General features: G+C 49.6%; 9 protein-coding genes across 9 annotated transcripts; 5 read left to right on the top strand and 4 right to left on the bottom strand.

Moving 5' to 3' along the window:
• Window positions 1–28: 28 nt before the first annotated feature.
• N7471_012082 (uncharacterized protein) lies at window positions 29–496 on the top strand (the record flags this gene model as incomplete). Its single annotated transcript, XM_057284801.1, has 1 exon — window positions 29–496. One exon carries the CDS (start codon window positions 29–31, stop codon window positions 494–496), a length of 468 nt encoding a protein of 155 aa, XP_057131067.1.
• Window positions 497–609: 113 nt separating this feature from the next.
• Window positions 610–1,269, bottom strand: N7471_012081 (uncharacterized protein; the record flags this gene model as incomplete). Its single annotated transcript, XM_057284800.1, has 3 exons — window positions 610–858; window positions 958–997; window positions 1,064–1,269. 3 exons carry the CDS (start codon window positions 1,267–1,269, stop codon window positions 610–612), a joined length of 495 nt encoding a protein of 164 aa, XP_057131066.1.
• Window positions 1,270–2,590: 1,321 nt separating this feature from the next.
• On the bottom strand, window positions 2,591–2,770 carry N7471_012080 (uncharacterized protein; the record flags this gene model as incomplete). The annotated part of the gene is made up of 1 exon (XM_057284799.1): window positions 2,591–2,770. One exon carries the CDS (start codon window positions 2,768–2,770, stop codon window positions 2,591–2,593), a length of 180 nt encoding a protein of 59 aa, XP_057131065.1.
• A 430-nt stretch (window positions 2,771–3,200) lies between these two features.
• On the bottom strand, window positions 3,201–4,890 carry N7471_012079 (NADH:flavin oxidoreductase/NADH oxidase family protein; the record flags this gene model as incomplete). Its single annotated transcript, XM_057284798.1, has 6 exons — window positions 3,201–3,266; window positions 3,328–3,918; window positions 4,006–4,025; window positions 4,096–4,515; window positions 4,652–4,754; window positions 4,822–4,890. The coding sequence occupies 6 exons, from the start codon at window positions 4,888–4,890 to the stop codon at window positions 3,201–3,203; spliced, it is 1,269 nt and encodes a 422-aa protein (XP_057131064.1).
• Window positions 4,891–5,832: 942 nt separating this feature from the next.
• On the bottom strand, window positions 5,833–8,186 carry N7471_012078 (uncharacterized protein; the record flags this gene model as incomplete). The annotated part of the gene is made up of 5 exons (XM_057284797.1): window positions 7,901–8,186; window positions 7,600–7,819; window positions 7,444–7,522; window positions 6,980–7,328; window positions 5,833–6,907 (listed from the first exon to the last, which is right to left on the bottom strand). Exons 1-5 carry the CDS (start codon window positions 8,137–8,139, stop codon window positions 5,833–5,835), a joined length of 1,962 nt encoding a protein of 653 aa, XP_057131063.1. The 5' UTR covers window positions 8,140–8,186.
• A 2,015-nt stretch (window positions 8,187–10,201) lies between these two features.
• Window positions 10,202–12,493, top strand: N7471_012077 (uncharacterized protein; the record flags this gene model as incomplete). The annotated part of the gene is made up of 2 exons (XM_057284796.1): window positions 10,202–10,595; window positions 10,686–12,493. 2 exons carry the CDS (start codon window positions 10,202–10,204, stop codon window positions 12,491–12,493), a joined length of 2,202 nt encoding a protein of 733 aa, XP_057131062.1.
• An 880-nt stretch (window positions 12,494–13,373) lies between these two features.
• On the top strand, window positions 13,374–13,630 carry N7471_012076 (uncharacterized protein; the record flags this gene model as incomplete). Its single annotated transcript, XM_057284795.1, has 2 exons — window positions 13,374–13,417; window positions 13,450–13,630. 2 exons carry the CDS (start codon window positions 13,374–13,376, stop codon window positions 13,628–13,630), a joined length of 225 nt encoding a protein of 74 aa, XP_057131061.1.
• Window positions 13,631–13,988: 358 nt separating this feature from the next.
• On the top strand, window positions 13,989–15,595 carry N7471_012075 (uncharacterized protein; the record flags this gene model as incomplete). The annotated part of the gene is made up of 2 exons (XM_057284794.1): window positions 13,989–14,391; window positions 14,500–15,595. The coding sequence occupies exons 1-2, from the start codon at window positions 14,222–14,224 to the stop codon at window positions 15,593–15,595; spliced, it is 1,266 nt and encodes a 421-aa protein (XP_057131060.1). The 5' UTR covers window positions 13,989–14,221.
• Window positions 15,596–18,915: 3,320 nt separating this feature from the next.
• N7471_012074 (type I polyketide synthase) lies at window positions 18,916–27,092 on the top strand (the record flags this gene model as incomplete). The annotated part of the gene is made up of 6 exons (XM_057284793.1): window positions 18,916–19,146; window positions 19,220–19,633; window positions 19,691–21,035; window positions 21,090–22,246; window positions 22,298–26,194; window positions 26,247–27,092. 6 exons carry the CDS (start codon window positions 18,916–18,918, stop codon window positions 27,090–27,092), a joined length of 7,890 nt encoding a protein of 2,629 aa, XP_057131059.1.
• Between the last annotated feature and the right edge of the window lie 50 nt (window positions 27,093–27,142).

The raw sequence follows: 27,142 nt of genomic DNA, 5'->3' as shown, positions 1-27,142 counted from the left end.
CACTAGTTCTAAAGGCAGAAACAGCGCCATGCCAGATGCTTACCGAATCCTCGGACTGGACGAGGTGGGGACGATCCGTCGCCTCCACAGCCGGCTTGTCCCAGGTGAGGCCCACGCTGCGCTCATCTCGGTGGGAGACTACATCAAAAATTCCTATGAGAGGACCATATTTCAAGAGTACCTGGTTTATTTCCAAAGGCGCGGATACACCCTGGGACCATTCAGAAACGCAGCACAGCACAAACCGCCGAGTTCAGGAGCACACCTCCCGCCACTATGGGGACTCCACAGGAATCATCATGAAGGGAAACCTCTCAACCAATGCGGAATACTTATTGGAGTGAGCTGTTCCGATGACGCCGTCCTTGACGATATGGGTAACGCTGAGACGGAAGTTCCCAACAGCGCTATACCACCTATGGACGTTGTCTTCAGTGTCGATCGACTTATGCTTTATCATAGAGATCTCAGCAAACCTCTTGGGACCTCCGTCTGATTTGATCTGGAGGGGGGTAGGCATTCGACTCTGCAACCTATTGCGGTAGCCGGCGCGGCGTGCATTCTGACAACGACGTGAGGAGATTGGCAGAGCCAGATAGGAGGAGGGGCTTAAGAAATCACAGAGCAGCGAGGATGAAGACCATGCGTGTTGATATGGGTTTGAGCGAGAAGGAGGAAAGACCGGCAGAGGTTAGAGATTCTCTCAGCGAGCTGGGCAAGGGCACTATGTGGCAATACCCAGTTCTTGATAAAGCCCTCGAAGTTGGGACGCGTAGTGTCATAGGTGCCCCAGAAAAGTCCCACCCAAGAGATTAGGGCAAGCAGTTCGTATCGGTGGCCTTCTAGGCCGGCGGGAAGCTATAAAGAGAGCCCACGGTTCGTAAGGGATCAGAATGAACCAAGGACTGAACGTTACCGGTTCACAAGTACGTTCAGCTTCAGAACCCATTATTGAACGGCGGTTGGAAACCCAGTGATCATAAGCATCAGTGAATTTCTGAAGAGGGGCGCCCGAAGAGTTAGCGATTTCACCATGAATTGGGGCCGATTGACAACAACTCACTCGGGGAACACGCATTCCCGAGAGATGGCGCAGGTGTGGGTGATTTTTGAGATAAGTCGAGAGTAGTCATCGTAGTATTCCTCGAAATCAGTTAGGTACCATTCTGGCCTGAGATGCCATCCGTGGCCAAACGCCCTTCGATCTCCATAGTAGTATCGCTGGGGATGGGGAGTCGGTCTTAGTCCTGGGTAGCGCTCAAAGAACATGGTTGGCCAGCGTCTGAATTCCCGTGGGAATCGATGCAGCTCCCTCTCATCCCGTGGGGATACCATTGGCCTCTTTTCTTCATATTCTTCGTACCATCTCTGGATGTCTTCCAGCCAAGCAATGATGACTGGGGCGGTTCGGCCAAAGAAGGTGTCAGGCTCTTGGGGCTTGGATCTGGCTATCCCGACTGGTAGGGTCCCGATTCGTTCCCGCTCTATCCAGCCTTGCTCCACTTTCCCTCGTCTTTGGTTCTCGCCCTTCAACGAAATTGTCGAAACCGGCCATGAGATCCCAAACCGCTACCGACACGGCCTTGATAAGTTCTTACGGCATTCCGAAATCGATAGGCTCACCATACTCATCCAGCTGAGAGGTTTAGGAGAAGTTGGAAACATGGTATGGCGGGTGGTGACTTGCGCCCATCTTTCTTCCTCTTCCTACCAGGATGTCATGTCCAGTCACCAACCAAAGATGATAGATGCAAAATACCTCTTTGGTTGGTTTGCATCTATCATCTTTTGGCTCAAAGATAGAGCTCTACAAGATTGGATCTTTGCTATGCCCAGAAAAGACTCTTCCAGTGAACAGACCCAGTCCGTTTGTAGAAGAGGGAAGGTCACTTCAGGGATCGACTCTGTGTCGAAATCATTGGGGCTATATTCGGGCTCTATCTCAGAATCGGTTGCAGAGCCGTTGCGTTCACGTCGATGTAGACTAAGTCGTCTTCGTTGCCTTCGGACATAAAGGACTTGAAGTCAAGATGATGCGTCTCAAGATAGATTTGCATCTTATAATCCTCGTTCTCTGAAGTATGCTCAGACTGGCTGCGAGCCATTGTTGCGTTTGAAATCCCTTTACATCATATGGTCAGTCGAATTAATCACAAAAAGGGCTCATATACTGTTGCCCTTCATGAGACAAGAGCTCTGTCCACGGTGAGATACGCCAAACATACTAGACAAGATGTGGTGGACTGGTGAGAGCCATGCTCCCATAGGCATATGTTGGATGAGCCCGGATGTGTGTGTGGTGCGCAAGTTGTGTGTTAGGGTTCAATGAACTAGAACCAAACCGCTCCTGTTGCTGATATATATATATATTAAGGTGGTGATTCGTTGAAGGCACTCCGGCGCATGTCATATCCTCGAGTCCGACAGGCTTTCCTGAAAAATCCATTGCGAACCACGGCTTGGCATAATCTTGATTAAGACGGCTGCAGGTATGGAATCTCCGTAAGTGGCAATTTATTCGGTCTCATCGCTTCGGTCTTTCGTTTGCGAGATCTCGCGGCGAATAAGCTCTCTGCTTAGCCAAAGTCACTCAGATCTCGTATATGTCACTGGCGTTCCAGTCGGGTACGTCATTGTCCTCTGTAGAGGCTTTACGCGCATTAGTCTTTGGCACAATCGCGATGACAAGGATACGCACGGGAGGAACAGCGAGAAGATGTTGACGAAAGACAGACCCGGCAACGCGATCAAGTCCACCTGAGCAAGCCATGGATGTTCTTGACGAATTCTAGGGCATCCATGGGCATGATGGAAGAGAACTTGCGGGGTATATTTAATATACAGAGGTAGGGAAAGACGAAGCAAAGAGGGGGGTGAAGAGGGAATAGCAAACCCATGCAGAAGCTGACCTCTTTATACCTAGGTGCAAACACTAAGAAGATGGCCTGGCGTCTAAGGTATAAATGCATAAACAAAATTATAAAAGCGACTTGGGCTTGTCTACTGCTAATCGTATTATATTAAAGAATATATGAGTGTGACGGGATGCAGCCCAAATTGTTTGAATTTGATCGTACAGCTCTATCTTTGTCTCAAATGGTACACAGCTTTACTCTTCTATTCCAAATCGAACGAATTATTACACCAAAACAAAACAGAACAAGCATTAATACAAATACAAAATTTACCAAGGAGGCGCTTTACCAAGGAGGCGCAATAGCAGCAATCCCCTTCCCCAATTTCTGAATCTGCGCAGAATAGTACGTCTATCAAACTCATTAGCAAACTACTCATATTAACACCACCGGGAAAGAAAAAAGAACTTACACTCTCAGCCCCAGCCCCAATAAGATGCAACGGCAAGAACCGCACATACCACGGAACAGCCACTTTATTCAACAACATCTGCGCCTCACCATCCCCAACACTCTCATCCAGCAACAGACGCGGGAACTTGGGATCAATAGCCGCCGGCCGCCCAATACCAACAAGATCACAAGCATTATCCCTAATAGCCGCCTCAGCGCCAGCACGCGTGCGGAACCCACCAGTCAACATAAGCACGAGCCCAGGATGGCGCTGTCGCACCTCCTTCGAGAACTCCAGGAAGAAGGCCTCGCGCGCCGCGGTGCGCGATGATTTCGGTGCTGTCGCTGCATTGGCTTTCCCATAGCCCATCATCTTTGGGTCTTCGTAGCTGCCGCCTGAGATTTCCATGAAGTCGATGCCGGCTTCGGCGAGTAGTGCGATTTGCGTCATTGTTTCTTCGAAGGTTGCGGAGCTGTGGTCGGCTGAGTTGAGCTTGATGCCGATTGCGAAGGTTGCGGGTACGACTTTGCGCGTTTGAGATAGGATCTCGAGGATAAAGCGCGCGCGCTTTTCGGGCGTGCCGCCGTATGCGTCTGTGCGGAGGTTTGTCTGGGGGTTAGAGTTAGTATTGGTCTTGGTGTTGACAATGGTGTTTGTAGTTTGGGATGGGGCATAGGGGAACCGAGAGTGTCGTACCTTGCCGCTAAGGAATTGATCTAAACAGACGGAACCATTAGCACAAAGATTATCGAGCGAGTCATGCAAAAAAACAGGAAAGAAACATACCAATCAAATACCCATGCGCACCATGCAGCTCAATACCCGAAAACCCAGCATCCGCCATCAGCCTCGCGGTATCAACAAACTGACGAATAACCCTCTCAACATCCTGAGTGGTCATCTCCTTAGGCTGACTCCAAACCAGACACCCGATGAGCCTATCGAGGTAGCTATCTCCAACTTTTATGGGGACGGCGCTGGGCGCGAGCGTCTGCGCGAACATGCCGCGGCGGCCAGCGACGCGGAAGGACTGCCGGCCTGGGTGGCAGATCTGAGCGATGGCTGGCGTGCCGTGCTTTTGGCAGGTGTCGGCGTATTTCTTCCATTGCGCGACTAGGGCGCTGTTGGTTTTGCTGTCTGTGTATTCGCTGTGTAGGGCTGGGTCGAAGGGGCTGCCCATGTGGTTTACGTCGACTTGGACGTTTCCTGGTGAGGTGTTAGGTTTGGCTGTTGGTGATATGTTTTTATAGTGTAGGGTGGTAATTAGGGTCATGGTTAGGGCTTGAGGGTTTCGCATTTGCGATAGAAGTCCCAACCTCAACATGGCAGCATTGGACCTTACCTGTAAGAATACTCCCCCATCCACCGTTCGACCATTGCTCATAGGCATCAGCCAGGGCGGTTGTCGGCTCGTTCGTTTTGGCGATCATCTCAGCCATTGCGGCCTAAAGGGACGTTAGTTCCATGTGTGCATAGCCATTAGGCGTGATCAATGTATGTGATTTGTCGTACCTTGCTCAGCCTATTCGGCAAAACCAGTCCACATGGGAGCTTGACGGGGTCTGCGAGGGGAGAAGACATGGCGTATAAGCAGCTTCGTATGCGATTAATATATGGATATTGAATTCCAACGGATATAAAACACGCTGGTAATGATGTTTAGTCTCAATTCCTCTCACAATTTAAAGGACAGACGTACCTCTATACCACAGAATCCGAACAAGAAAACACAGAACGAACAGATACTCTTATGAATTTATAATAATATGAATTTGCAATAATATAAATTTGTAATAATATAAATTTGCTTTCAAACCCTCTGCCGTGAAGGGATGGGAAACTTATAGCCCTTAGTCATCTCGCCGCTGCGGAGAGATTGATCTCCCGGTCTTGTATTGTGGAGTCTTCAGGGCCGAGGTTCCACCTCGACGAAACGTGGATTGGAAAATCGGGGAGTTGGATTCATCCGTTGGAATTTACGCGTGTGCTTCCAAGGTTGGGGGGTTGGATTATCTGACGATCAGTGAGGGTTGCCGTTATTGCTAACTTAATAGGGAAGATGTTGCGAACTCTGAACATGTTAGGGTTTTTATTCATGAAGAATTGGACAAAATAAACGCGTGAACAAGCTAAATTGCACGATAAGATGTAGGTTAGTAGGATAATGATATAATATGTAAGTGATTTTAAATTTGTTCATTCATATGGCAATGGCAGCTAAATCCTAACTATCCCAAGATGCAAAGACCCTCAAAATGCGAGCAAAAACCAAAGAAAAAAAAGTGCTGGGTATTCAATCAGGGAAAAAGAAGTTCGTGTCCAACCCGAAAATGGGCAGAGAAGAATAAATAAAAAAAAAAAGAACTGCGCTCGAAACCAAAAGGGGAAATATGAAAGTCAAAAGTGACATGCGAGTCCATCACGCAGAGATCCTAAGCGCTGACAGATCAGAACGGATGTTCTTTTTTTTTTTTTGCAAAATGCAGTATGCAAAGCCGAGGACAAGAAAAAAAAGATCAAATCTTACAACTTGGCATTCTTCTCCTCAGTCGGGGAGCCACTCGCCGTCATGGGGGGCGAGATTGTTCCCAGACTTGAGAGGAGGTGGCCGACCTCGCGCTCAAGAGCGCGGACCTCAGTGTGAGGGTCATACATGCGGGCCTTGATCCAGTTGTCCAGCTCGACGTCGCTCATAGAGCGCAGGGCAATCTCGCGATCAACCTTGTCCTCCTGGGCAGCGCGCATCACCTTACGAGTGACGACGACACTGACCTCGCGGATGCGGGTGATGTCAGGGTAGAGCAGACCACGCTCGAGCTCCTCGCCGGTGAGGGCAGTGGAGAGAGCATCGCCGGAGGCGTAGATCATGCTGTCTGTGACACGGACGGCCTTGGACAGGATGCTGCCGAGACCGATACCAGGGAATACGTACATGTTGTTGCCCTGGCCGGGGTAGTAGGTGCGGGTCTCGCCGGCGGAGTTGGTGAAGGTGCAGTTGGGGAAGGGGGAGCCGGAGGCGAAGAGGCAGCGGCCGTCGGTGTTGACGACGGCGGTCTCGAAATCACACTCGGACTTTGAGGAGGGGTTGGAGAGGGGGAAGATGAGAGGGGCAGTGTTCCAGTCAGCCATCTTGCGCAGGATCTCCGGGGTGAAGACGCCACCCATGGTGGAGAGACCCATCAGGATGGAGGGCTTGACGTAATCGACGACCTCTTCGAGAGTCTTGTACTGCTCGCTGTTGTTGTCACGGCGGGCGAAGTAGACCTTGTGGTCGGCGAGCTTATCGCCGCGGTCAGCGGTGACAAGACCCTTGGTGTCAACGAGGTAGAAGCAGTTGCGGGCTTCGTCCTCGGTCATGCCTTCGCGCATGAAGAACTCGACGATCTGGCGGGCGACGCCGACACCGGCGCTGCCGGCGCCGAAGAACACGGCACGGTGGTCCTTGCAGGGCAGACCGGAGCGCTTGACAGCGTTGATGACACCGCCAAGGATGACAGCGCCAGTACCCTGGATGTCATCATTGAAACAGGTGTACAAATCACGGTACCGCTCAAGTGCGGGGAAGGGGTTCTTGAAATCCTCGAATTGGATGACGATACTAGAGAAGCATTGTTAGTCGCGGTTGCTATAGGGAGATCACCCGAAAAACATGTGATAATGAGTCACTTACCCAGGCCAGCGCTCGGTAAGAGCAGCCATCAGCTCGTCCAAGAATTCCCGCTCCTCCTCGGGTGTGATCTTCTCACGACGGCTGCCCATGTACAGCGGGTCTTCCCGGAGGGCCTTGTTACCAGTACCCAGATCGAGAGTGAGAGGCAGGGTGGCCTCGGGACGAATACCCGCACAGGCGGTGTAAAGAGCCAGTTTGCCAATGGGGATACCCATACCGTTGATGCCCAGATCACCCAGTCCGAGGATGCGGGAGCCATCGGTGATACATGTGATTTCAACGCTAGACTCGGGCCAATTGGAGATGACCGAAGCCAGATTTCCGCGATCTTCCCAGCTCAGGTACATACCTAAAACGAGTGTTAGCGTCTCCGGTTCTAATTCGTGTGCGGAGAAGTAGCCAATTGCGGAGAATGTGACAATTCGACTGCGGAGAAGATGATCTCAGTCATCGCTGGTACGTACCTTCGGGCTGTTGGTAGATCTCGGACCACCGTTGACAAGCCTCGCCCACCACTGGGGTATAGATCAGGGGGGTCATTTCCTGCAGGGATTATTATGGTTAATTTTCGTCATCCCAAGATTCCCCGGCCCAATCACATGTCTCGGAGCTCAACGTACCCTGAGGTGGTCTGTCACCAGACGGTAGAACAGGTGCACATTGTTCTTGCGCAGAGTGCTGAGGTATAGGAATTTTTCGATAGGAGTGTTCTTCAGACCCAGCTGTGCCAGGCATCTGGTCTTTTGTGTCTCGTAGCCCTCGGCGCGAGGAGGAGTGAGGCCGTATGTGCGCAGATACTTGCGGATGTATGCAGGGTTGGCGGTGTCATAGTTGGCGTCACTGAGAGAGATGTATTAGTGACTGCTTTCTTGGTTGCAAGCCTGAGCCAGATGAGTTGATCTGGGTTGACTGTCGACTTACGCAGGTGAGGCGTGGTTCACATAAGGAGCCGGGGTGCTGTGCACCGGCCGGCTTTGTTGAGTGGGCAGTGATGGGTATCGAGCCATTGTGATTGACTGAGAAGACTTCGAGATCGGGGTAGAGGTAGAATGATAGAAAGAAGAAAAAGATTTGGGAGCAGATGCGAGTCTGTTTTTATGTACACGAGACAACATACTAAATTTGCCCTGGGACGTTCGTGCGCACATTATCCAGGACATTCCGAGGAGGATGACCAGATAATTAACCGGGACCGCGTGTCAAGGCGACACGGTATAGTAAAAAAAGAGTCATGATTTGAAGTCGGGAAGAGTCGGACGAAGGAGAGGGTCACGACCCATGTGGATTCATTTTCGGTGTTGACAGCGAACCGTTGTGCATGAAAGCCCTTCTGGAATCTGGATCCCTCCAAAAGCTTTTTTTGTTTAATTTCTTTTTTTCCTACTTTTTTTTTGTTCGGGAAGCAGATCCAGCAAGGAAACCTCGGGAAGAGTATCACCGTGTGGAGACGGGGGGCGCCGACTCCGACAAATGCGGAGATACAGTCAAATCAGTGTTGAATATGGAATTGAAAGGGAATTATCCATTCGGGGATTGAATGAGACACATAATTTACATGGAAATTACATGGATGATCAGTGCGCGATTTATTCCTCATTCCAGCATTGCGCAGGGAGCACGGTTTGTGTTTCCCGTACATATTGATATATCGATGTATTGATGTTGGGGATGTGAGGGGATGGAAAATTGGAGTCGGAGTTAGAAATCTACAATTTACACGGTAGACCTTGAACTGGTGATGACAGCTACCAAGTAGAACTGTGAATAAAGAAAGACTGTAACCTGATTGGCTGTAAAAGCCGGGGAGGAAACCGCCATGGGTCTACGCTAGTCTTCTTTGGTTTTAAGATCCACCCCAATCCACAGCTACGAGCTCCTAGAGCCGCAGATAGTGCCGAAGTGGAGTCAAGCTATACCCTAATTAATTCTATTCGGTGTTTCCATTTTTCCATTTTTCCATTTTTTCTTTTTTTTCTCTATTTTTTTTTTTTTTTTTGGGGAAACTTTAGATCCTTCAAAAGGCTTCTGGAAAGAGATCGGAAAACTAATTGTATATTGTATATCGGAGGTCGGCGACGGAGACTGCCGCCCTAAAATATCATATGTTGCTAAAAACATATGAACTATACTATACCTATAGATAGGAAAATTATATTAAGGAACTCTTCCGATCGGAAGCTCCCCGGTGAGACTTTTAGGCCTCTGTTTCGAGTCCGCCGCGTTGACGATGATATTCGGCCTTGTGAATGGCTCTCGGTCGCCGACAGGCCCAGGGGTTTTTGCTTACTTATGTTAGCACGGTTGCGTTATTTTTTTTGCCCCTTCAATAATATTCTTTTAATTGTCAGGTCTGGAACCACATCCACTTCACGAGCTTTGTCGGAAGAAACAACTCGGAATCCAGGGATTTCATATCCCGTCGCCGATTGGACCCCTTGTCCGGGTAACCTGGCAGCTCTGTGTAAGGCGTAAAGCTTCTATTAATAATTTCATTCCTATGCTCTGCTCTACTGCGTACATATTGGATACATATCTCCGAACTCGTCAGAGCTTTTCCCACCTGCAGTTCCCAACGTTGGGCTTGCAAGGGCTTGGCTATTTCCCGCGTGGGTGTACATCGTAGAATGTGAATGAGCTCATACCATATTGGATGTATCATTCTCGAATTACATGAGGCATATATGTACATTTTTTTTGCTTTTTGTCTCCTTTATACCGCAGATCAGGGTCTCCCTGTCAATAATTACCCAGTTTAAACGCGCAGAATGGATAAATCGAGGATCAAATGGAGTAAACATCGACATACATCGAATTAAGCCCGATCTAATTGGACTATTGCCATGGTTGCATGAAAGGTTACGTGAATGGCCCGGCTAAATCCATAGCTTTCCCCAGATCGCGGATCATCAATTCTTTACATAATAGCTTCAATTACTTCCATCCAACCTTGGAAGCTTCAATTAATTCAGAGCTTCATGTCTCTTGATTATTTCTTAACTATTGAGGTATTCAAGAAATATTTCGTTAAGGTACATATGTACTTAAGTAGCAAACTAGCAGCAAACATTTACGTTGCACTGGTTGCATTGTAGTGATGTGTCGTCATGTGCCCAAAACAGGTTCCCGAGCTTAACTCCTCCCTACGCAGAACTTCAACCTTCATTTAGCTTCATCTCCAGACATTACTATTATCTCACACGGTCCAGTAGGGCCTTATCCAATATGTCCTCTGAGACTGAACCCCTCCTCCCTCGCTACGAGGATGACACCTCCCGTCAGCGACAACTTCACCAGAAACTACATAGCTACCAGATGGTCCGCGCCATCTCCGAGGGGTATATGCCATCAACTGAACAAACCATCGCCAACCTCCGCACTCTTCTAGCTTCCGACGTCCTCAACCTGCGCAACCAGGACATCGGCAGCGTCGGTCGCCAGCTAGTGCGGGACAGTCGACTGTGGATCCAGGTCTTCATCGAATTTCTGCAACAGAAGAACAGCCAAGACCAGCTCCAGGAATTTCTGTGGCGCCTGGCCCGTTCGCGCGTCGAGGTGGATAGCGAGAGGGTTTCGAGACAGGCCGCCCACGTGAAGGCGCGGGCAGATACTAAAGCTGGTGGGTCACGCATTTCCACCTCTCCCCAGTTTCCGGGCTTGGCACATGCAAATTACAAAGTGATGATCGTTCGCTAATCCCTGCGCGTAGCATATGACAGCTTCCGCACTGTTGGTAGTCTGCTTCTGACTAATTCCGATTTCCGTCTTTTCGTCGATGACATCGTTACTGTTGGCCGCCAGATCTTCGCTGATACCGCTGACTCGCTCGCTGAATCTTCCAAGCGAGTTGCGGAACAAGTGAAACCGTCCGAGGATGAAGAACAGGCGCTACAGGGTGCCGGTGCCGATGAGGGGCATGAACTATCAAAGGCCGAGGTGAAGGAGGAAGTTGCACATGTCGCGGATGTGACCGGCGAAGGGATCGCCCAGACAGGCCACGATGCTGTGCAGAGCGCTAAGGAGCACCTGTCAGGCCGGGAGAGGGATACCTTGCTGTTTCGGCTGAAGCAGGCGGTTCAAAACCTCCGGGAGAGGACGGACTACTCTGACTCGGTGGCGACACTTGCTCAATTGGTAGCACGATATGCTAAGATCTACGCGGATGTAGCAGAGAATACTGCCTCGGTCGCCCAAGAAGACCTGGAAGTCAATGCTGACCTCAAGCGGGCGGTCGATGAATTCTGGATTCTCTTGCGGTCATTCGGTAGCGCAGAAGAGTGGGATCGGCTTCAGGAGAAGTTCCACAATGTCTTGCGCCATGCAAACAAAGATCCCGAGTTTGACGATCTACTCGGAGAGGTCGGAACTTCGTTGCAGGACATGCTCACCAACCCCGAGTTCTTCGACTCGGCACCGCAGAAGCTCGATAAACTCAAACAACACTCCGAAAAAGTAGGCTCGGAGACGAGCCTGCGAAAGGATATGGACGATTTCTTAGCACAGACCAAACGCACGCTTAGAACCGTGCCGGAAGACCCAGCTGTCTCCAAGTTGATCAATGCCACTAAGAAGATCTACCAGGATGCTTGGGGCGCCTACAACGACAAGAAGGCCGACCTCCCAGCAGACTTGGTGAACGTCTTCCTCCCGGTGCTCCTCCGAGCAATCCAATACATCCCAATCCCCCGTCTGGAGATTTCTGCTCCAGAAATGGACCTCCTCCTTGAGAGCCTAATCCTTGAACCCGGCCACACAGTAAACTTCTCTTCATTCCTCCCCTACCGCCTGCATCTCCTCACGCGCAATGACATCGACGTGGTAAAAACCCACTCCAAGCGCACAGAAACACTCATGAAAACAGCCTTCACAGTCACCGTCCAAGGACTAAACATCAGCGCCGAAGACTTCGGCTACTGGTTCCGCACGCACACAGGCTTCTTCCGCCTGAAAGACGAAGGCATAGCAAGCTTTTACCTAGACCGCCGCGGTATCGACATCTCCCTAGACATCGAAGTCGGCCGCGGCAGCCTGGAGCAGATCTTCTCTTTGCGCGGCGTTCGCGTCTGCGTCCACAAACTCGACTACAAAGTCAAGCGCAGCAAGTGGAGATTCCTCCTATGGCTGACCAAGCCATTCCTGAAACATCTCGTGCGGCGCGTGCTGGAGAAGAAGATTGCAGAGGAGATTGTTGCAGCGACGTTCGCGCTGAATCGCGAGCTAGTCTTTGCCCGTGAACGGCTACGTGCTGCACGCATCGCTAACCCGCAGGACCTGGCGACCTTTATGCGGGCTGTCCTTGCGCGCCTTAAACCCGCCGACTCTGATGTCGAGGCTAGGATTGGTCTTGAGCCGCTCGATAAGGGTGTCTTTGAGGGTGTTTATACTCCCGGTAGTATTGTCAAGACCTGGCATGAGGAAGCTACACGTGCGCAGGAGGCTATTGAGGATGGAGATGAGACGCATGGGCTTGGTGGTACCTGGCATAATGATATCTTTAATGTTGCTGGGCGACACTAATTGCATTTCTTATCTGATTTGGGAAATGGTTCTCTTAGCTAGCAGCGTGTTTATGATTTTATGATGGATCCTAATGTCAGCCTGTCCTCGATGGCTTTCACTTTCTGTTTTAGTGCTCACCTCTTACTTCCTTTTATCACAGAATGATTAACCAAATCAAGACCCCTAATAGAGCCTAATAATGCTGTAGAGGTAGCATAACACAAGTGTGTTCTACCATTTAGGAAACAAGCTCGTTTTTGGAATCTCCCTTCAGTAGAACCCCCAGCCTTTCCTATGTTTGCTGTTTTCTGTTTGCTCAGGCAGTGTCTGTCAGACCTCTCTTTGCCCCTTATTCTGAGACCTGTTCTTTGTCTCTATAAGCTATATAGAGATAACTGCGTGGCAATGAATGCTCTGCAACTTTTCATGGTTATCCCATCTCCCGCCAGACCAGACCTGATCCTCTTCGGAAATCAACGTCGACAATATCCACTATATCAGAGTTGTCTTGTCGGATCACATGCAGGTAAAGGACCAGAAAATCAATCATCGGCCTGATAATTATGAGCTCATCATATAGTAGGCCGCAAAACAGCAAGTGGAACATGATTCCACCGTTGAGATCCGTGTCGGAGGCGTCGAATACTCCGTCGATATGAGCAAAATGCCATATTTTGCTTCCTTTCTCAGGTTCCAACGAGCCTCCGGTCAAGATATAGGCCAGTTGCCCACACATAACGAGATACCTTTTTTCGATGTGATCAATGAAGGAACCAAAAACGGCTTTCGTCGGTTCCTTCGCCGCATGCCAACCCAGCTTAGTGACTATCATCTTCTTTGCGAAACACTCGAATTTCTCTGTGTTGATGTCCTATCTGGACGCAATCTCCGCTCTATCATGGAGGCCTTAGGAGGGGCAAGAACCATTCGGATGAGCGAGATGTAAAAACCCTAGCACAAGACTCGGCTTTTAGGCTTGTGTACCTGTCTCTTCTGGGTGACTTCGAGGACGATATCAACGATAGCGATGTGGCCTACAACGCAGCTCTGTTTGTCGTCTCCCATCCCGGAATTTTCGAATACAGGACTCGAAAGATGGTTCGCGATGCGTACGAGGAGCGGTTTGATGGATGTGGATGGCAATTGGTGATATAAAAACATCTGGTATTTCTGCTACGTAAAAGGCAATTTTTCCTTGGTCATTACCAAGACACATATGTAGCACTTTGGGCCCACCTCTATACATCGATGTATATCTATGGAATTGAACAACACGGCAGACAATATAACAACACAAAGCTGCACCACAAATGAATAGAAACCTATTCAATAATATTCTCCAATAGAAAGTACTATTATAACTTGAATTCTAGTATTTTACTCTACATCATTGTTTATGGCTTATTTCCTAATCCGTGGCCATACTTGCACGTGATCCGGCTAAACATTGTTCCTTTTTTAGGCCACCTAATGTAGATCTAGCGATCTAGCACAATGAAGCCGCGGAGCCAACACCTCCAATCTCCAATTCTTTACTCTCTGGCATAAAGCTCGGTGGAGGAGAATACCTGTGTTACCGGCGATTGCATACTCCATGGTTAATAATTAAACATCACAACAAACCCACCAAAACCCTAGCTCGTCGAGGCTTCACCTACCTACATACCTCGGTCTACGCAAATACAAAAGCTCCACCTCCTCCTCCGAGCGCACGAGCAGCTGCTCGCGCAGCTCCCCACCGCTGAAATGCAATTACTACGACTCCTAGTCGCGCTAGCTGTGGTACTATTCTCTGTCGTTGTAATCGCCGCAGAAGATTACTACAAGGTGCTTGGACTCGCGAAGTCCGCGTCGGAGAGAGACATCAAGCGCGCGTACAGAACATTAAGCAAGAAATACCACCCTGACAAGAATCCGTGAGTGCAGCAACTATTCTCTTATTTCTATTTCTCCATGCTTTTTCTACTGCTACGCACATGGTACACATTACACCCATACCAGGCAATTGCTAACCCACCCCATAGCGGCGATGATACGGCGCGCGAGAGATTCGTCGAAATAGCAGACGCCTACGACGTACTCTCGACCAGCACGCTGCGCAAAGTGTACGACCAATACGGCCACGACGGTGTGGAGCAGCACCGCAAAGGCGGGACGGCCGGCGGCAGCCACGACCCATTCGACCTGTTCTCGCGATTCTTCGGCGGGGGTGGACACTCGGGCCACGCGCCTGGACACCGTCGCGGACCGGACATGGAAGTGCGGGCGGCGCTGCCGCTGCGGGATTTCTACAATGGGCGCGAGATCAACTTCCTCGTTGAGAAGCAGCAGATTTGCGATTCATGCGAGGGGACGGGGTCCAAGGATCGAAAGGTCGTGACTTGTGATCGGTGCGCTGGACGTGGTATGGTTATTCAGAAACATATGCTTGCGCCGGGGATGTTCCAGCAGGTGCAGATGCAGTGTGATAAGTGTCATGGACAGGGGAAGAAGATTAAGAATCCTTGTCCTGTTTGTGAGGGGAATCGGGTTGTCAAGAACCAGGTTGAGACTAGTGCTTCCATTGAGCCCGGGATGGGTAAGGGGACTAGGCTCGTGTTTGAGAATGAGGCTGATGAGAGTCCCGACTGGATTGCTGGGGATTTGATTGTTGTTTTGGATGAAAAGGAGCCTGAACTTGGGGTGGAGGAGGAGGAGAAGACGGATGGGACGTTCTTCCGGCGGAAGGGGAAGGATCTTTTCTGGAAGGAGAGTCTTTCACTGCGCGAGGCGTGGATGGGTGGTTGGAGTCGCAATGTTACACATCTTGATGGGCATGTTGTTCGTCTTGGACGTGGACGTGGTGAGGTCGTGCAGCCGTTGGCTGTTGAGACTATTGCCGGGGAGGGCATGCCACACTACTCCGAGGGTCATTTACATGATCACCATGATGAGAATGATGAAGCGGGCAATCTGTTTGTTGAGTATACTGTTATCCTGCCGGATCAGATGGAGAGCGGGATGGAGAAGGACTTCCATGCTCTTTGGGAGAAGTGGCGCAAGAAGGTTGGAGTTGACTTGGCGAAGGATTCTGGGCGACCGGTTGTGCCTCCGCCGGCGGAGGATAAGGATGAGTTGTGATGATTACTTTTCCAAGCCTAGTTCTTTTTTGATTCCCTTTTACTTTTTCGTGGTCATTGTATATTAATTGCATCTGTTGATTTGCATGCATTTTAAGGCTACAGGCTGGATTAGATTAGACCCTTGGCTTGTATTGAAATGTTGGATATGATATACAATAGACACGGCCTGAATCCTACTCGGTAGAGAGAGGTCTGCTTTTTCTTGATTAGAGGATGTTGTAGATATAGAATTCGAGACAGTCCAATTGGCCCGTCGGCAATTGCGCTTGAACTTCCAAGGTTTCTCGGTATACATTACTCAATGCAAGGCCAAAGCCCCTCTACGGAGTTCTCCGTACCCTCGTTCAAGTGGCGTTAATCGACACACGTGGGGCGACCAGGATACTGCCCATGCCGCCTTAATGCTGGATGTAGATCGACGATCTAGAAGATCTGACCGGGATTGAATTCTGTACTCCGTACCCAATGCACAAAACTTAAGATTCTGACTCTACCTAGCACCGTTTGGTCGCGATGCATACACCTCACATGAGGGGTTCTGTGGCGTAGGATGTAAACAAAGAAAGACCAGGCGTACAGCGCATAGATCTACAGCGATGGTCTAACTAGAATAGGCTTACGAGGGCAGGGGTATAGGACAGGGGCTGGATATTGTAGCGAATAAGCTTGGTTTAGCTTGAACTACACACATAACACACTTCCTTGACCGTCATTTCATGTTCGTGTTCAATGTGACTGATATCAATGTGTCGGATGTGGGATGTTCGTTTGAAGGTTCGGCTAGGAGGTCTCCATGTGCAAACAAGTCTAGAAGCATCCACTTCACAGGTACGGGCCCTGTTTGGATTTTGTAGACCTGGGGGTGCTGTTCCTGTTTATTGCAATCAGATTTGGTTTATTGTACAAAAGGGCTTGGTCTACAAAGTACCGTTTATGCTGTGGGCTTCATTTTATACCACATATATTATTGCTTTGTCGATATCTTCAAGGACGGAGGCCACATAAGCGGCCGACTATTCTTGTTTAGATAAAGACATATAACAGAAACACATATTGTGCTTTCACCCAAATAATAGATCTGAGATCCCTGATTGAATATCCATATATCCCTAGTGCTCCACGGAAACACCCCAAACGGGCCGGGGATGGGAATGAAATGCATTCAATTTGTCAAGGTTTCAACCGTCAAGTCAAAGTTGAAATTGATTTCTCCGCAAACACCATCTCGCACCGTGGGAAGTAAATATCCCCAAAAATGAGCTGGAAACCGCGGGATTTCGACCTATCGGATAACCCTAACTTACAATATAGGCAACGATAGACATGGATAACCATCTCGCACGAACTACTCGAGGATATACAAGCCTTGCAAGGTAGACTAGATTAGGCTACAACGCACAGTTCGTACCATCTAGTGGGGTCATCTTTCCAGAAAATGATTTGCCGGCATCACATCCTAAACCGCAGTCCTAGTCTCTTCCCTAGCGCGCCCCACCCCATATGCCGGATGTGGTATGCGTAGGCACCATGCACTGTCCATAATTTTGGGAAAACCTACTATACGAATGAACCTATGGCCGAGCAACGTAAACCGAATGGAAAGTTAGCCAATCCATACTATCCACGTTGATGGGATTGCGCCTAGATGCAGCTATAAACAGACTTTGGGGACGGGTTAAGGGCACGCGGATCCGGAATCCAGGCCGCGGGTTGCCTTCCGGGGCGGTAGTGTCATAGTACGATAGGAACTGTGAAAGAGCACCGCGCATATGGAAGCACTAATGACCATGCTGTCGGAAAAGGATTGGTCAATTACGTCCATATATCCAAGGTTTGGTGGATTCATGTACGTTGTAACATATCTTTTTGTGGGGCGGCGTGTAGTGCATCAAAGAAAGTTACGAGGATCGCTTTGGCTGCTGCAGTTGTGGAGCCCTGGAATCATGGAATCATGTTCTTTGCCCACGCTGCTGGGTGTTATCTCTTTCATTGACCAGCAATACCCCGGGGCGTGAGGGAATTCAAACAAATAGATCGGTCATAGCGGGTTGCGGTGTGGGATTGTGGTTGTTTTTATGATTTAATATGATTATTTGATTTACTGTGTGATGCTCTAGCCGTTTAGTACTTCAATGTCTTTACGATTTTCGGAGTAAGTGTTACAAACAGCGTTGTGTCAAAGTACTTCGGTTAGATTTATCAACTTATACCCATCTTCCCTTTTTGTTCAACAACTAACCTTAAAGAAATATACTAAAAGTCGAATTTAACAGCGATCGACAAACGTTGGCCTGTAGGTTCTAGTAACGGCAATGCATGTCCCCGTAGGCCCAGCGTCTCGGATTTGATGGTCTTGCTTCCGACTTACTGGTTTGGTATATACTCCAGGGTTTGTATCCATGCAGCCATCTACATCTGGAAATATCTATATACCCCCATTATTGGGATAGGAACCTCATGACGTCCGGAAATTGCTGTTTTTGTTTAATTGGGAGGAAATTCGTGCGACAATGGCTCCACTTAGAAGATTATTTCATGAATACATCATACTTTTCAAGATACATCCAGTCAGCCGCTTATGCGGCCGTGTGAAGTCTTTTTTGGTAGTCTTCTCAGATGGTCTCTTTAGATGTCTTTTTAAATGTATTTTTTGGTGGCCGTGTTTGGTGGTCCTGTCAGATTCTTCTCAGTTAGTCTTCTCAGTCTTTTTAGATGTCTGTTTTCATAGTTATTTTCTCTTCTTTCTCAGTTTGTTAGGGAGGAGGCAGAGAAAAGCGGCAAGAGGCTTAATCTGTAAAATGGGCTTTTCTATGTACAACCAGGGATGTGTAGGCCAATCATGCTCATAAATTGTATAGATTTGCTGTTCACCGTTGAAAGTACATACAAAGGAGGAATAACAACCGATATTTCAAATACCAACAAGCCTTCTATCCACTTCTTTAATGAACGCAACCAAAATAGGAAACTTGCGAAGATCAGTAGAAATGCTCGTGCCCACCGGTCAGACTGCCAACTTCGGGTTTCCGACGGTGCTTTTAGCTCTTTCGCGAATCCCGTTTCCCTTAGCCTCATGTGCCTTTACTAGTATGGTTCCGCGTCGAGGTTGTTATAAGAGGGGGCACGGAGTGGTGTTTGCTATCAAAATCCTCATCTCATCTCGATCCTCAATTATCTTATATTCTCACTCTATTCACTCTATTCACTCTATCCTATTACCCTTTAAGTGTTCATACCTCCTTCCTTGTCTTCTCTCCATCTATCTCTTCAAGACCCACACCTATTTCCATACCAACTATCCCTTATTGGCATCGGAAGATGCGTCCCCTCTCGCTGGAAACCGGTTCCGGGGGCGATGGAGTCATACCTTGTGATGCTCTGGAACCCATCGCTATCGTTGGCTTAGCCACCCGATTTCCACAACAAGCAACGACTACCAAGAGCCTGTGGGAGCTTCTCCTACAGGCCCACTCAACATGGTCATCGATACCCAAAGAACGCTTCAACTCGGACGCCTTCTATCATCCAGACCCCGAGCATGGTGGAACAGTAAGTTATATTCGAGTTGACAGATCAACATCCACATGAAAGAAAAAACCGGTTAACTGATATCTATCTGTAGTTTCATATCGAAGGAGGTCACTACCTCTCAGAAGACCCCGCCTACTTCGATGGCTCCTTCTTCAATATCATCAAGAATGAGCTCTTGACATTGGATCCGCAGCAGCGGCTGGTACTGGAAAATGTCTACCACGCCTTGGAAAATGCAGGCATTCCATTGACTACTGCGGTTGGCTCCAACACATCGGTTTTTGTCAGTGGATTCAACCATGACTACCTGGGTATCCTCAATTCAGACCCAGAAACAACTTTAAAATACAAGCCCACAGGTGTCACCAATGCTAGCCTGTCCAACCGTGTCAGCTGGTTCTTTGACTTCAAAGGACCCAGCATGACCATTGACACGGCTTGTTCCAGCAGCTTGGTGGCGCTGCATCTCGCTGTACAGAGCTTACGTGCCAGAGAGACGAACATGGTACGTTATCTATGTTGACATTGATATTATCATGCTAATATACTGATTACGATTAAGGCTGTCGTCAGTGGTGTGAGCATTCTTGAAAATCCCGTGGAAACCATCGGCATGAGCCACCATGGTCTGTTGGGACCTCAAGGGCGGTCTTTCAGCTTCGACTCCCGCGCCGAAGGTTATGCACGAGGTGAAGGCGTGGGCACAGTTGTAGTGAAGCCTTTGAGTGCGGCTATCAGAGACGGAGATACCATTCGTGCGGTTATTCGGGAGACTGGAGTCAACCAGGATGGCCGCACGCCAGGAATCACCGTTCCCAGCGCAGATGCCCAAGAAAGATTAATCCGTGAGGTCTATTGGAGAGCCGGTCTGGACTTCGAACACACAAGATTTGTTGAAGCACACGGCACGGGAACAAGCACAGGTGACCCAATCGAAGCGGGCGCTCTTGCGAGAGCATTCAAATGTCGCCGAGAGACTCCACTTTACGTTGGGGCGATCAAGTCTTCCATTGGGCATCTAGAAGGTGGCTCAGGTGTGGCAAGCATCATCAAATCTATTCTAACTCTTGAATCTGGGATCATACCTGCAAACTTTGATATGAAGGAGACAAATCCCTCCATTCCCGCAGCGGACTGGAACATTGCGTTCCCTACCGAGGCTCTTCCATGGCCATCGCCAGGACTGCGAAGAGTGTCAGTCAACTCATTTGGAATTGGTGGCACCAATGCTCACTGCATTCTTGATGACGCTTACCACTATCTCAATGACCGCCGTCTTACAGGTGCCCACCGAACCACATCTACTGTTCCCACAACCCAGAAAATCAAGAGCCGGCTCTTGGCCCTGTCCCGATCAGGAAATGAATCAAATCACGTCGTGACGGATTCATTCGACGACAGCGATCATTCTGGGCATGGGAATACCTTTATGGACACGCCCACAAGTGATGGATTTTGTGAATCACCAACATTTACATCATCCACATACACCAGCTTGGTCGAGAAACCAAAGGTGTTCTTTCTCTCGGCTTTCGACGAAGATGGCGTCAAGCGGAACGCAGCTGAACTCGCCAAGTACTTGAACCGGAGAACCACACAGTCGGTTCTCCATGACCATCTCCTTGATGATATCTCCTTCACCCTGTCAAAAAAACGATCCCAGTTTCCCTGGAGAAGTTTTGTAATGGCGTCCTCGGTCAAAGAGCTCGCATGGAACATGGCAGAATCGAATTTTGCCAAGCCAACCAGAACCACCAGAGTGCCAGAGGTTGAATTTGTTTTCACTGGCCAGGGGGCCCAATACCAGGCCATGGGTCGAGAGCTCATGGTCTACCCCGTTTTTCAAGAGTCTGTGGAGGAAGCATCGGACTATATTCGCCGGCTCGGTAGTCCGTGGTCGCTACTTGGTAATCATTTGCCTCGCCTGTTTCGTCTAAATGTGCTCGACTAACGTATTACAGAGGAGCTATTGACTGAAAGACAGTCACCCCGAGTTAACTTGCCCGAGATCGCTCATCCATTGTGCACAGTCTTGCAAATAGCGCTCGTGGATCTCTTGGCCAGTTGGGAAATCTTCCCAAAACATGTAACGGGTCACTCGTCCGGCGAGATAGCTGCTGCTTACTGCTCTGGCAAACTCTCCCGCGAAGGCGCCTGGAAGGTTGCGTACTACCGTGGATATGTATCATCCAAGCAGCTTTCCGCAAATGGAGCGATGATGGCCGTGGGTTTGGGTGTATCACAACTGCAGCCCTATCTGGACTCTGTGAAAAAGGACAACACTGGGGAGCTCATCATTGCCTGCCGCAACAGTCCCAAGAATAACACTGTGTCTGGAGACGACGCTATGATTGACTGCCTCAAGAGTCTTCTCGATGCTGATGGCATCTTTGCTCGAAAGTTGAACGTCAAGAATGCTTATCACTCGGCCCACATGCATGCGATTGCCCAGGATTACCTTCGTCTGATGAGAACGCCCGGGCTTTCTCACGGAAGACGGCTCGCAGCTCCACACCAAGTGCATATGTTTTCCACTGTTACAGGACAGCAAGTCAAAGAGGAACATCTGCCTGCTCAATATTGGGTGGATAATATGGTTTCTCCTGTTCTTTTCACAAGAGGTTTGGTTGCCATGACCTCAAATCCAATTTCCAGCCATGGCTCAACCGATTCCACTGATTCTCTGCGCCTTATTGTGGAAATAGGGCCTCACTCAACCCTGCAAAGTGCCATCAAAGAGACACTGGCCTCGCAGAGTCCCAAGTTGGAATTCAAGTACCTGACAGTTCTTAAACGGACAGATCACAGCCTCAACACTCTACTCACTACAGTCGGCTTCCTAGCTTCATGTGGATGTGAACTGGACTTCCATGCTGTAAACCAAGCTGTTCACTCAAAGGCAAAAAGGCGGCCCAGATTGTTGGTGGACCTGCCACCATACAGCTTCAAGCATACCGAGAAGATTTTATTTGAGAGTCGACTGAGCAAGAATCTTCGAACTCGAAACTTCCCTCGTCATGACCTATTTGGTGCACCAATCACGGATTGGAATCCTACTGCTCCAAGATGGAGACATTTTGTCCGATTGAGCGAGAACCCCTGGCTAAGGGATCATATGGTAAGTCCATAATTGTCTACAGGATAGCTTTTATTTGTTAACATGGCTTAGGTTACTGGCAACCACGTCTACCCTGGCGTGGGTTACTTGATCATGGCAATTGAAGCATCGAGGCAGTTGGCCGGCGAGGCAAAGATCATTGGTTTCCAACTACGAAAAGTCAACATCCGAAGAGCCTTGATTGTACCCGATACCAAAGAAGGAATCGAAGTCTCCTTGGCAATGGCAAATGTCGAAGACTCCTCGACGTCGTCACGAACGTGGCGGCGGTTCCAGATAACTTCCTACAATGCATCGAGCGACGAGTGGACAGAACACTGCACTGGTCACATCACCGTCGACCACGAAACGGCTTCTGACCCAGTGGACAAAGGCCGCGAAGCAGAAGAAGAAAGCCGAGCATTGGGATCGGAACTTTTCAGCGCAAATGAGACATGCACCAAATCCATGGCGTTCAAATCAACATACAACAACCTCCAAACATCCGGCCTCAATTTTGGTCCTTTGTTCAGAAACCTTACAGACGTTCTGGCAAGTGGGCGTGGGTTTGGGAAGGTTGTTGGAACAGTGACTGTTCCGGACATTGCACAGTCTATGCCAAAGCAGTATCTACATTCTCATCTCATCCACCCTGCCACAATGGATAGCATGATTCACTTGATGATAGCGGCTGTTCTTGACTTTACCGGCAAGTCCACCTTGGATCAGATCAGATTGCCAACTTTCATACGCGATGTCTGGGTTTCAGCGGATCTGAATTCAGCCCCTGCCCACAAATTCACAGGACATGCAACCGTGTCCATGGTGGGATCTGATAAATTTGAGGGCCAAATCCAAATGTCAGATGAAGGAACGAACACTCACCGCATCCGCATGGACGGTATCGAGCTCACTCCACTGGAGTCTGGTCTTGCTGAAAGCAATGAGCGAAAGCTATGCAGCGCAATTGAATACAATCCCGACGTTCATTTCCTCGACTCAAAATCGGCCTGTGCACTGACTTCTCTCAATGCCACCGATGACACCGAGGCTCTGTGCTGGGTGAAGCGTCTTCAGCTTGCAACGATGCTCTACGTAATGGATGCACTAGACGAGCTCAAGGATATCGATGTTATGAAACTCGATTTACACATGCGAAGATTCTTTGACTGGATGGAGCATATGCAAGGATTGCTCGAGCGCAATCAAATAATCCATCTGCCTTACAGCGAATTCCAGGAGGCTTTCCAAGACGAGGCTTTCAAGGAAGCCATTGGCAAGGAAATCGAGGCCCACAGCGCCGAGGGTGCTATCACCGCCCGAATGGGCCGCAACATTGCCCAGGTTGTACGCCAGGAGACTGATCCGCTGCATCTCATGTTCGGTCAAGATGCCGTGATGGAACAGGTGTACAAGGAAGGCCTCCACTTGTATAACCTGCCGCAGCATCTACAGAACCACTTGTCTCTCCTCCGCCACCAGCATTCCGAGCTGAACATCCTTGAGATCGGCGGTGGCACTGGCAGCTTCACTGCTGAAATCCTGGCCGTCCTTTCGCCAGACCTTGCGAAGAGCAAAGGAAACATTGCCAGCTACACATTCACCGACATTTCATCCGGCTTCTTCGAGAAAGCAAAACAGCGTTTCCAACCGTGGTCCGATATCATGAACTTCCAATCGCTCAATATCGAGAGAAGCCCCGTCGATCAGGGACTCCAGCTGGGGACATATGACCTGATATTCGCCGGCAATGTCATCCACGCCACTGCAAACCTGCAGAACACATTGCAGAACCTGCGATCTCTATTGAAGCCGGGTGGTCAGCTCATCATGCAGGAAGGAATCAGACAGGATTTCCTCTGGTATCCACTTGTCTTCGGTCAGCTTCCTGGGTGGTGGCTGGGCGATGAGCCGTGTCGTCAGTGGTGTCCCTACATCCCGGCCAAAGAATGGAATCCTCTGCTGCTGAAAGCGGGATTCTCAGGGATCGATGTCGAGTATCCCAGTTCGAACGATCCAGATTTAACATGGCAGAGCATCTTGGTTTCTTCTGCCATCGAAACACCGAAGGAGGAGTCATCGAATACTGCGGTTATCTTGACACTTAACACATGGAAAGCCGGGCAGGTCATTCAGAACCTCCAAGGGCTTCTGCCAGAACTGGGATACACGAGTGTGCTCGCGAAGGACCCTGCAGAAGTGGAAAATTCCATCCTGTCGGATGCACTTTGCATCTCAATAATGGACTTGGAGTCTCCTTACCTTTTCGATATAAACGAAGCAGAATACAACACACTCAAGAAGATGCTCAGTGAGTGCCAAAGCCTACTGTGGGTGACCTGCGATCCCCTCACACAGCCACACGCAAGTATGAGCCTTGGTCTTCTCCGAACAGTGCGCTGGGAGCGCGATGCCGATGGCTCAAATATTGTCATCCTGACAGAGGCGGAGCCAGACATCGCTTCGCCGAAGAGTCTTGCTACAGCTGTCGGCAAGGTTGTCAAGCGGCAATTCGTGGACAAGCCAGAGAAAGATCGCCACGCCGAGTACATGTTGCAGAATGGTCTCATACATATTGGCCGTTTGAACGAGTGGGAGGCTGCGGATCAGTTCCTTGCTGCGCAGTCCTCTCGGCGTGCTCCGAAGCTTCAACGCCTCGGTGATTATGATACTCCCATTGGGTTGCAGGAGGCTGCTGTTAGCACCGGGGAATACCACTGGGTCATAGATACGCGGCATGAAGAACCGCAAAAAGACACAGAGGTCGAGATTGAGATCCGAGCAATTGGTCTCTCTTCGGATGTTTCCGCCGGCCGCCTCACGAATGAGATTGCTGGTGTTGTGAGCAAGGTTGGACCGGACGTTGAAGGCCCGGCCCCGGGTGACAGAGTCATCTACATCTCGGGCGACAAAAAGGGTGGTTGCATCCAAACACACGTTCGAGCTAATCAGCTGCAGCTGGTGAGAATCCCCGATGAGATCTCGTTCGAAGTTGCAGCTGGTTTGGGTTGGGCATACGCGACAGCAATCCAAGGACTTAGGGAGATAGCTCATTTGGAACCCGAACACACTATCCTGATCCATACTGGTGCAACCGATATCAGTCAAGCAGCCATTCAATATGCCCAGATGATTGGAGCTACAATCTACGCTACTGTGGGAACGGTCGAAGAACGTGATTTGCTTGTCTCTGACTACGGTATCTCTCCAGACCGTATCTTCTCTAGGAGAGATCTGAGCTTCGTCAAGGGTATCATGCGGTGCACACAGAATACTGGGGTTGACGTCGTCTTCAATGCACTGAGCGGCGAAGCACTTCGGGGCTCAATGACATGCCTTGCTCCATTTGGGGCATTTGTTGATGTGTCGAATCCAGATCTGCGAGCTGATACCACAGTCGAGATGGCCTCTTTTCCTCGCAATGTGAGCGTCCACACCGTCGACATTTGTTTACTGGCTCAACGTCGACCAAAATGGGTTCGTCTTCTGCTCACCGAGGCACTGAGATTTTACTCAGAAGGCAAGATCGGTCAACTCCGAACAACAACTGTCATGGACTTCACCCAGATCAAAGAGGGTATACAAGCTGCGCAGAGCGGCAAAGCAGCAAAAGTTGTGATTGCACCACATTCATCCAACATGGTCCCTGTGGTTCCACAACCACTCTGGCCATGTCACTTTGATCCACACGCCTCGTACGTTCTTGCTGGTGGCTACGGCGGCTTGGGTCGCAGTTTAGCACGATGGATGGCATCTCGGGGTGCAATGAGTCTGATTATTCTATCCCGCTCGTCGGCTTCGAGCCCAGAGAAAGTGGAATTGATTGCCGATCTCGACATAATGGGATGCAAGGTTCATTCGCTGGTCTGTGATGTGGCCGATGTCTCTAGCCTCCAACAATTGTCCGAAGAAGCCTTTTCCGATCTACCTGCTATCAAAGGATGCATTCAAGCATCCATGGTCCTACGGGCAAGTCATCACGCTTTATTTACTTGGTAAACAACAACTAACATATTCCCAGGACGGCGCCTTCGCCGGACTCTCCTTTAGCGACTGGCAAGCAGCCATCAGACCCAAAGTTCAAGGATCCTGGAACCTGCACACAGTCCTACCAGACAACATGGACTTCTTCATCATGCTCTCCTCAGTCGCAGGCATTTTCGGCAACCGCGGACAATCAAACTACGCCGCAGGTAATACCTTCCAAGACGCGCTGGCCGCATACCGCGTCTCGAAAGGCATGCCGGCCGCCAGCATCAACCTGGGCAGCGTATCCAACGTCGGGTGGGTAGCCGAGAACCGAAGCTCGATGCGCACGCACACAGCAACGTTATTCGAGCTTCTCCGCGAAGAAGAAGTCCACGCAACGGTCGACTTCCTCATCCGCGACCAGCAAGACGGCGGTAATGCATCGTCGCGCTCACAGCTCGTCCTCGGTCTGCCGACTGCGGAGATGTGTCGTCAGAACGGCGTGCCGCTTCCTACGTACCTGAATTACTCGATGTTCACGCACTTCCGTAACACGGCGACTGCGAAGAGCAGTGAGGTCGTTCACCAGAAGACTGTCAGCACTGCTGCACTTTTCTCGGCGGCTTCTGGCTTCGAGGGTGCTGTGGCTGTTGTGTCCGATGGTATTGTTGAGAGACTCGCTTCGCTGCTTGCTATTCCCTGTTCGGAACTCGATGCTCAGCGGTTCGGCTTTGGCGGTATTGACTCCCTTGTTGCTATGGAGTTCCGGGCGTGGATTGTTAAGGAGCTTAAGGCTGATGTTTCTTTGCTTGATATTATGGGGGCAGAGAATATTAGGGCTTTGAGTGAGAAGATTGCTGGCAGGAGTCGTTTGAATGCAGGAGGATCTGGTTCTTAATCTTCATGAGGATCTTTTTATGTCTTTTTTTGCGAGTTTCCTGGGATTTG

Source organism: Penicillium samsonianum (genome assembly GCF_028829775.1).
Source record: "Penicillium samsonianum strain IBT 33392 chromosome Unknown utg000007l_segment0_segment0, whole genome shotgun sequence".
NCBI classification, from domain to species: Eukaryota; Fungi; Ascomycota; class Eurotiomycetes; order Eurotiales; family Aspergillaceae; genus Penicillium; species Penicillium samsonianum.
Note: the sequence above shows the minus strand (reverse complement) of the source record. Positions and strands in the feature narration are given on the sequence as shown.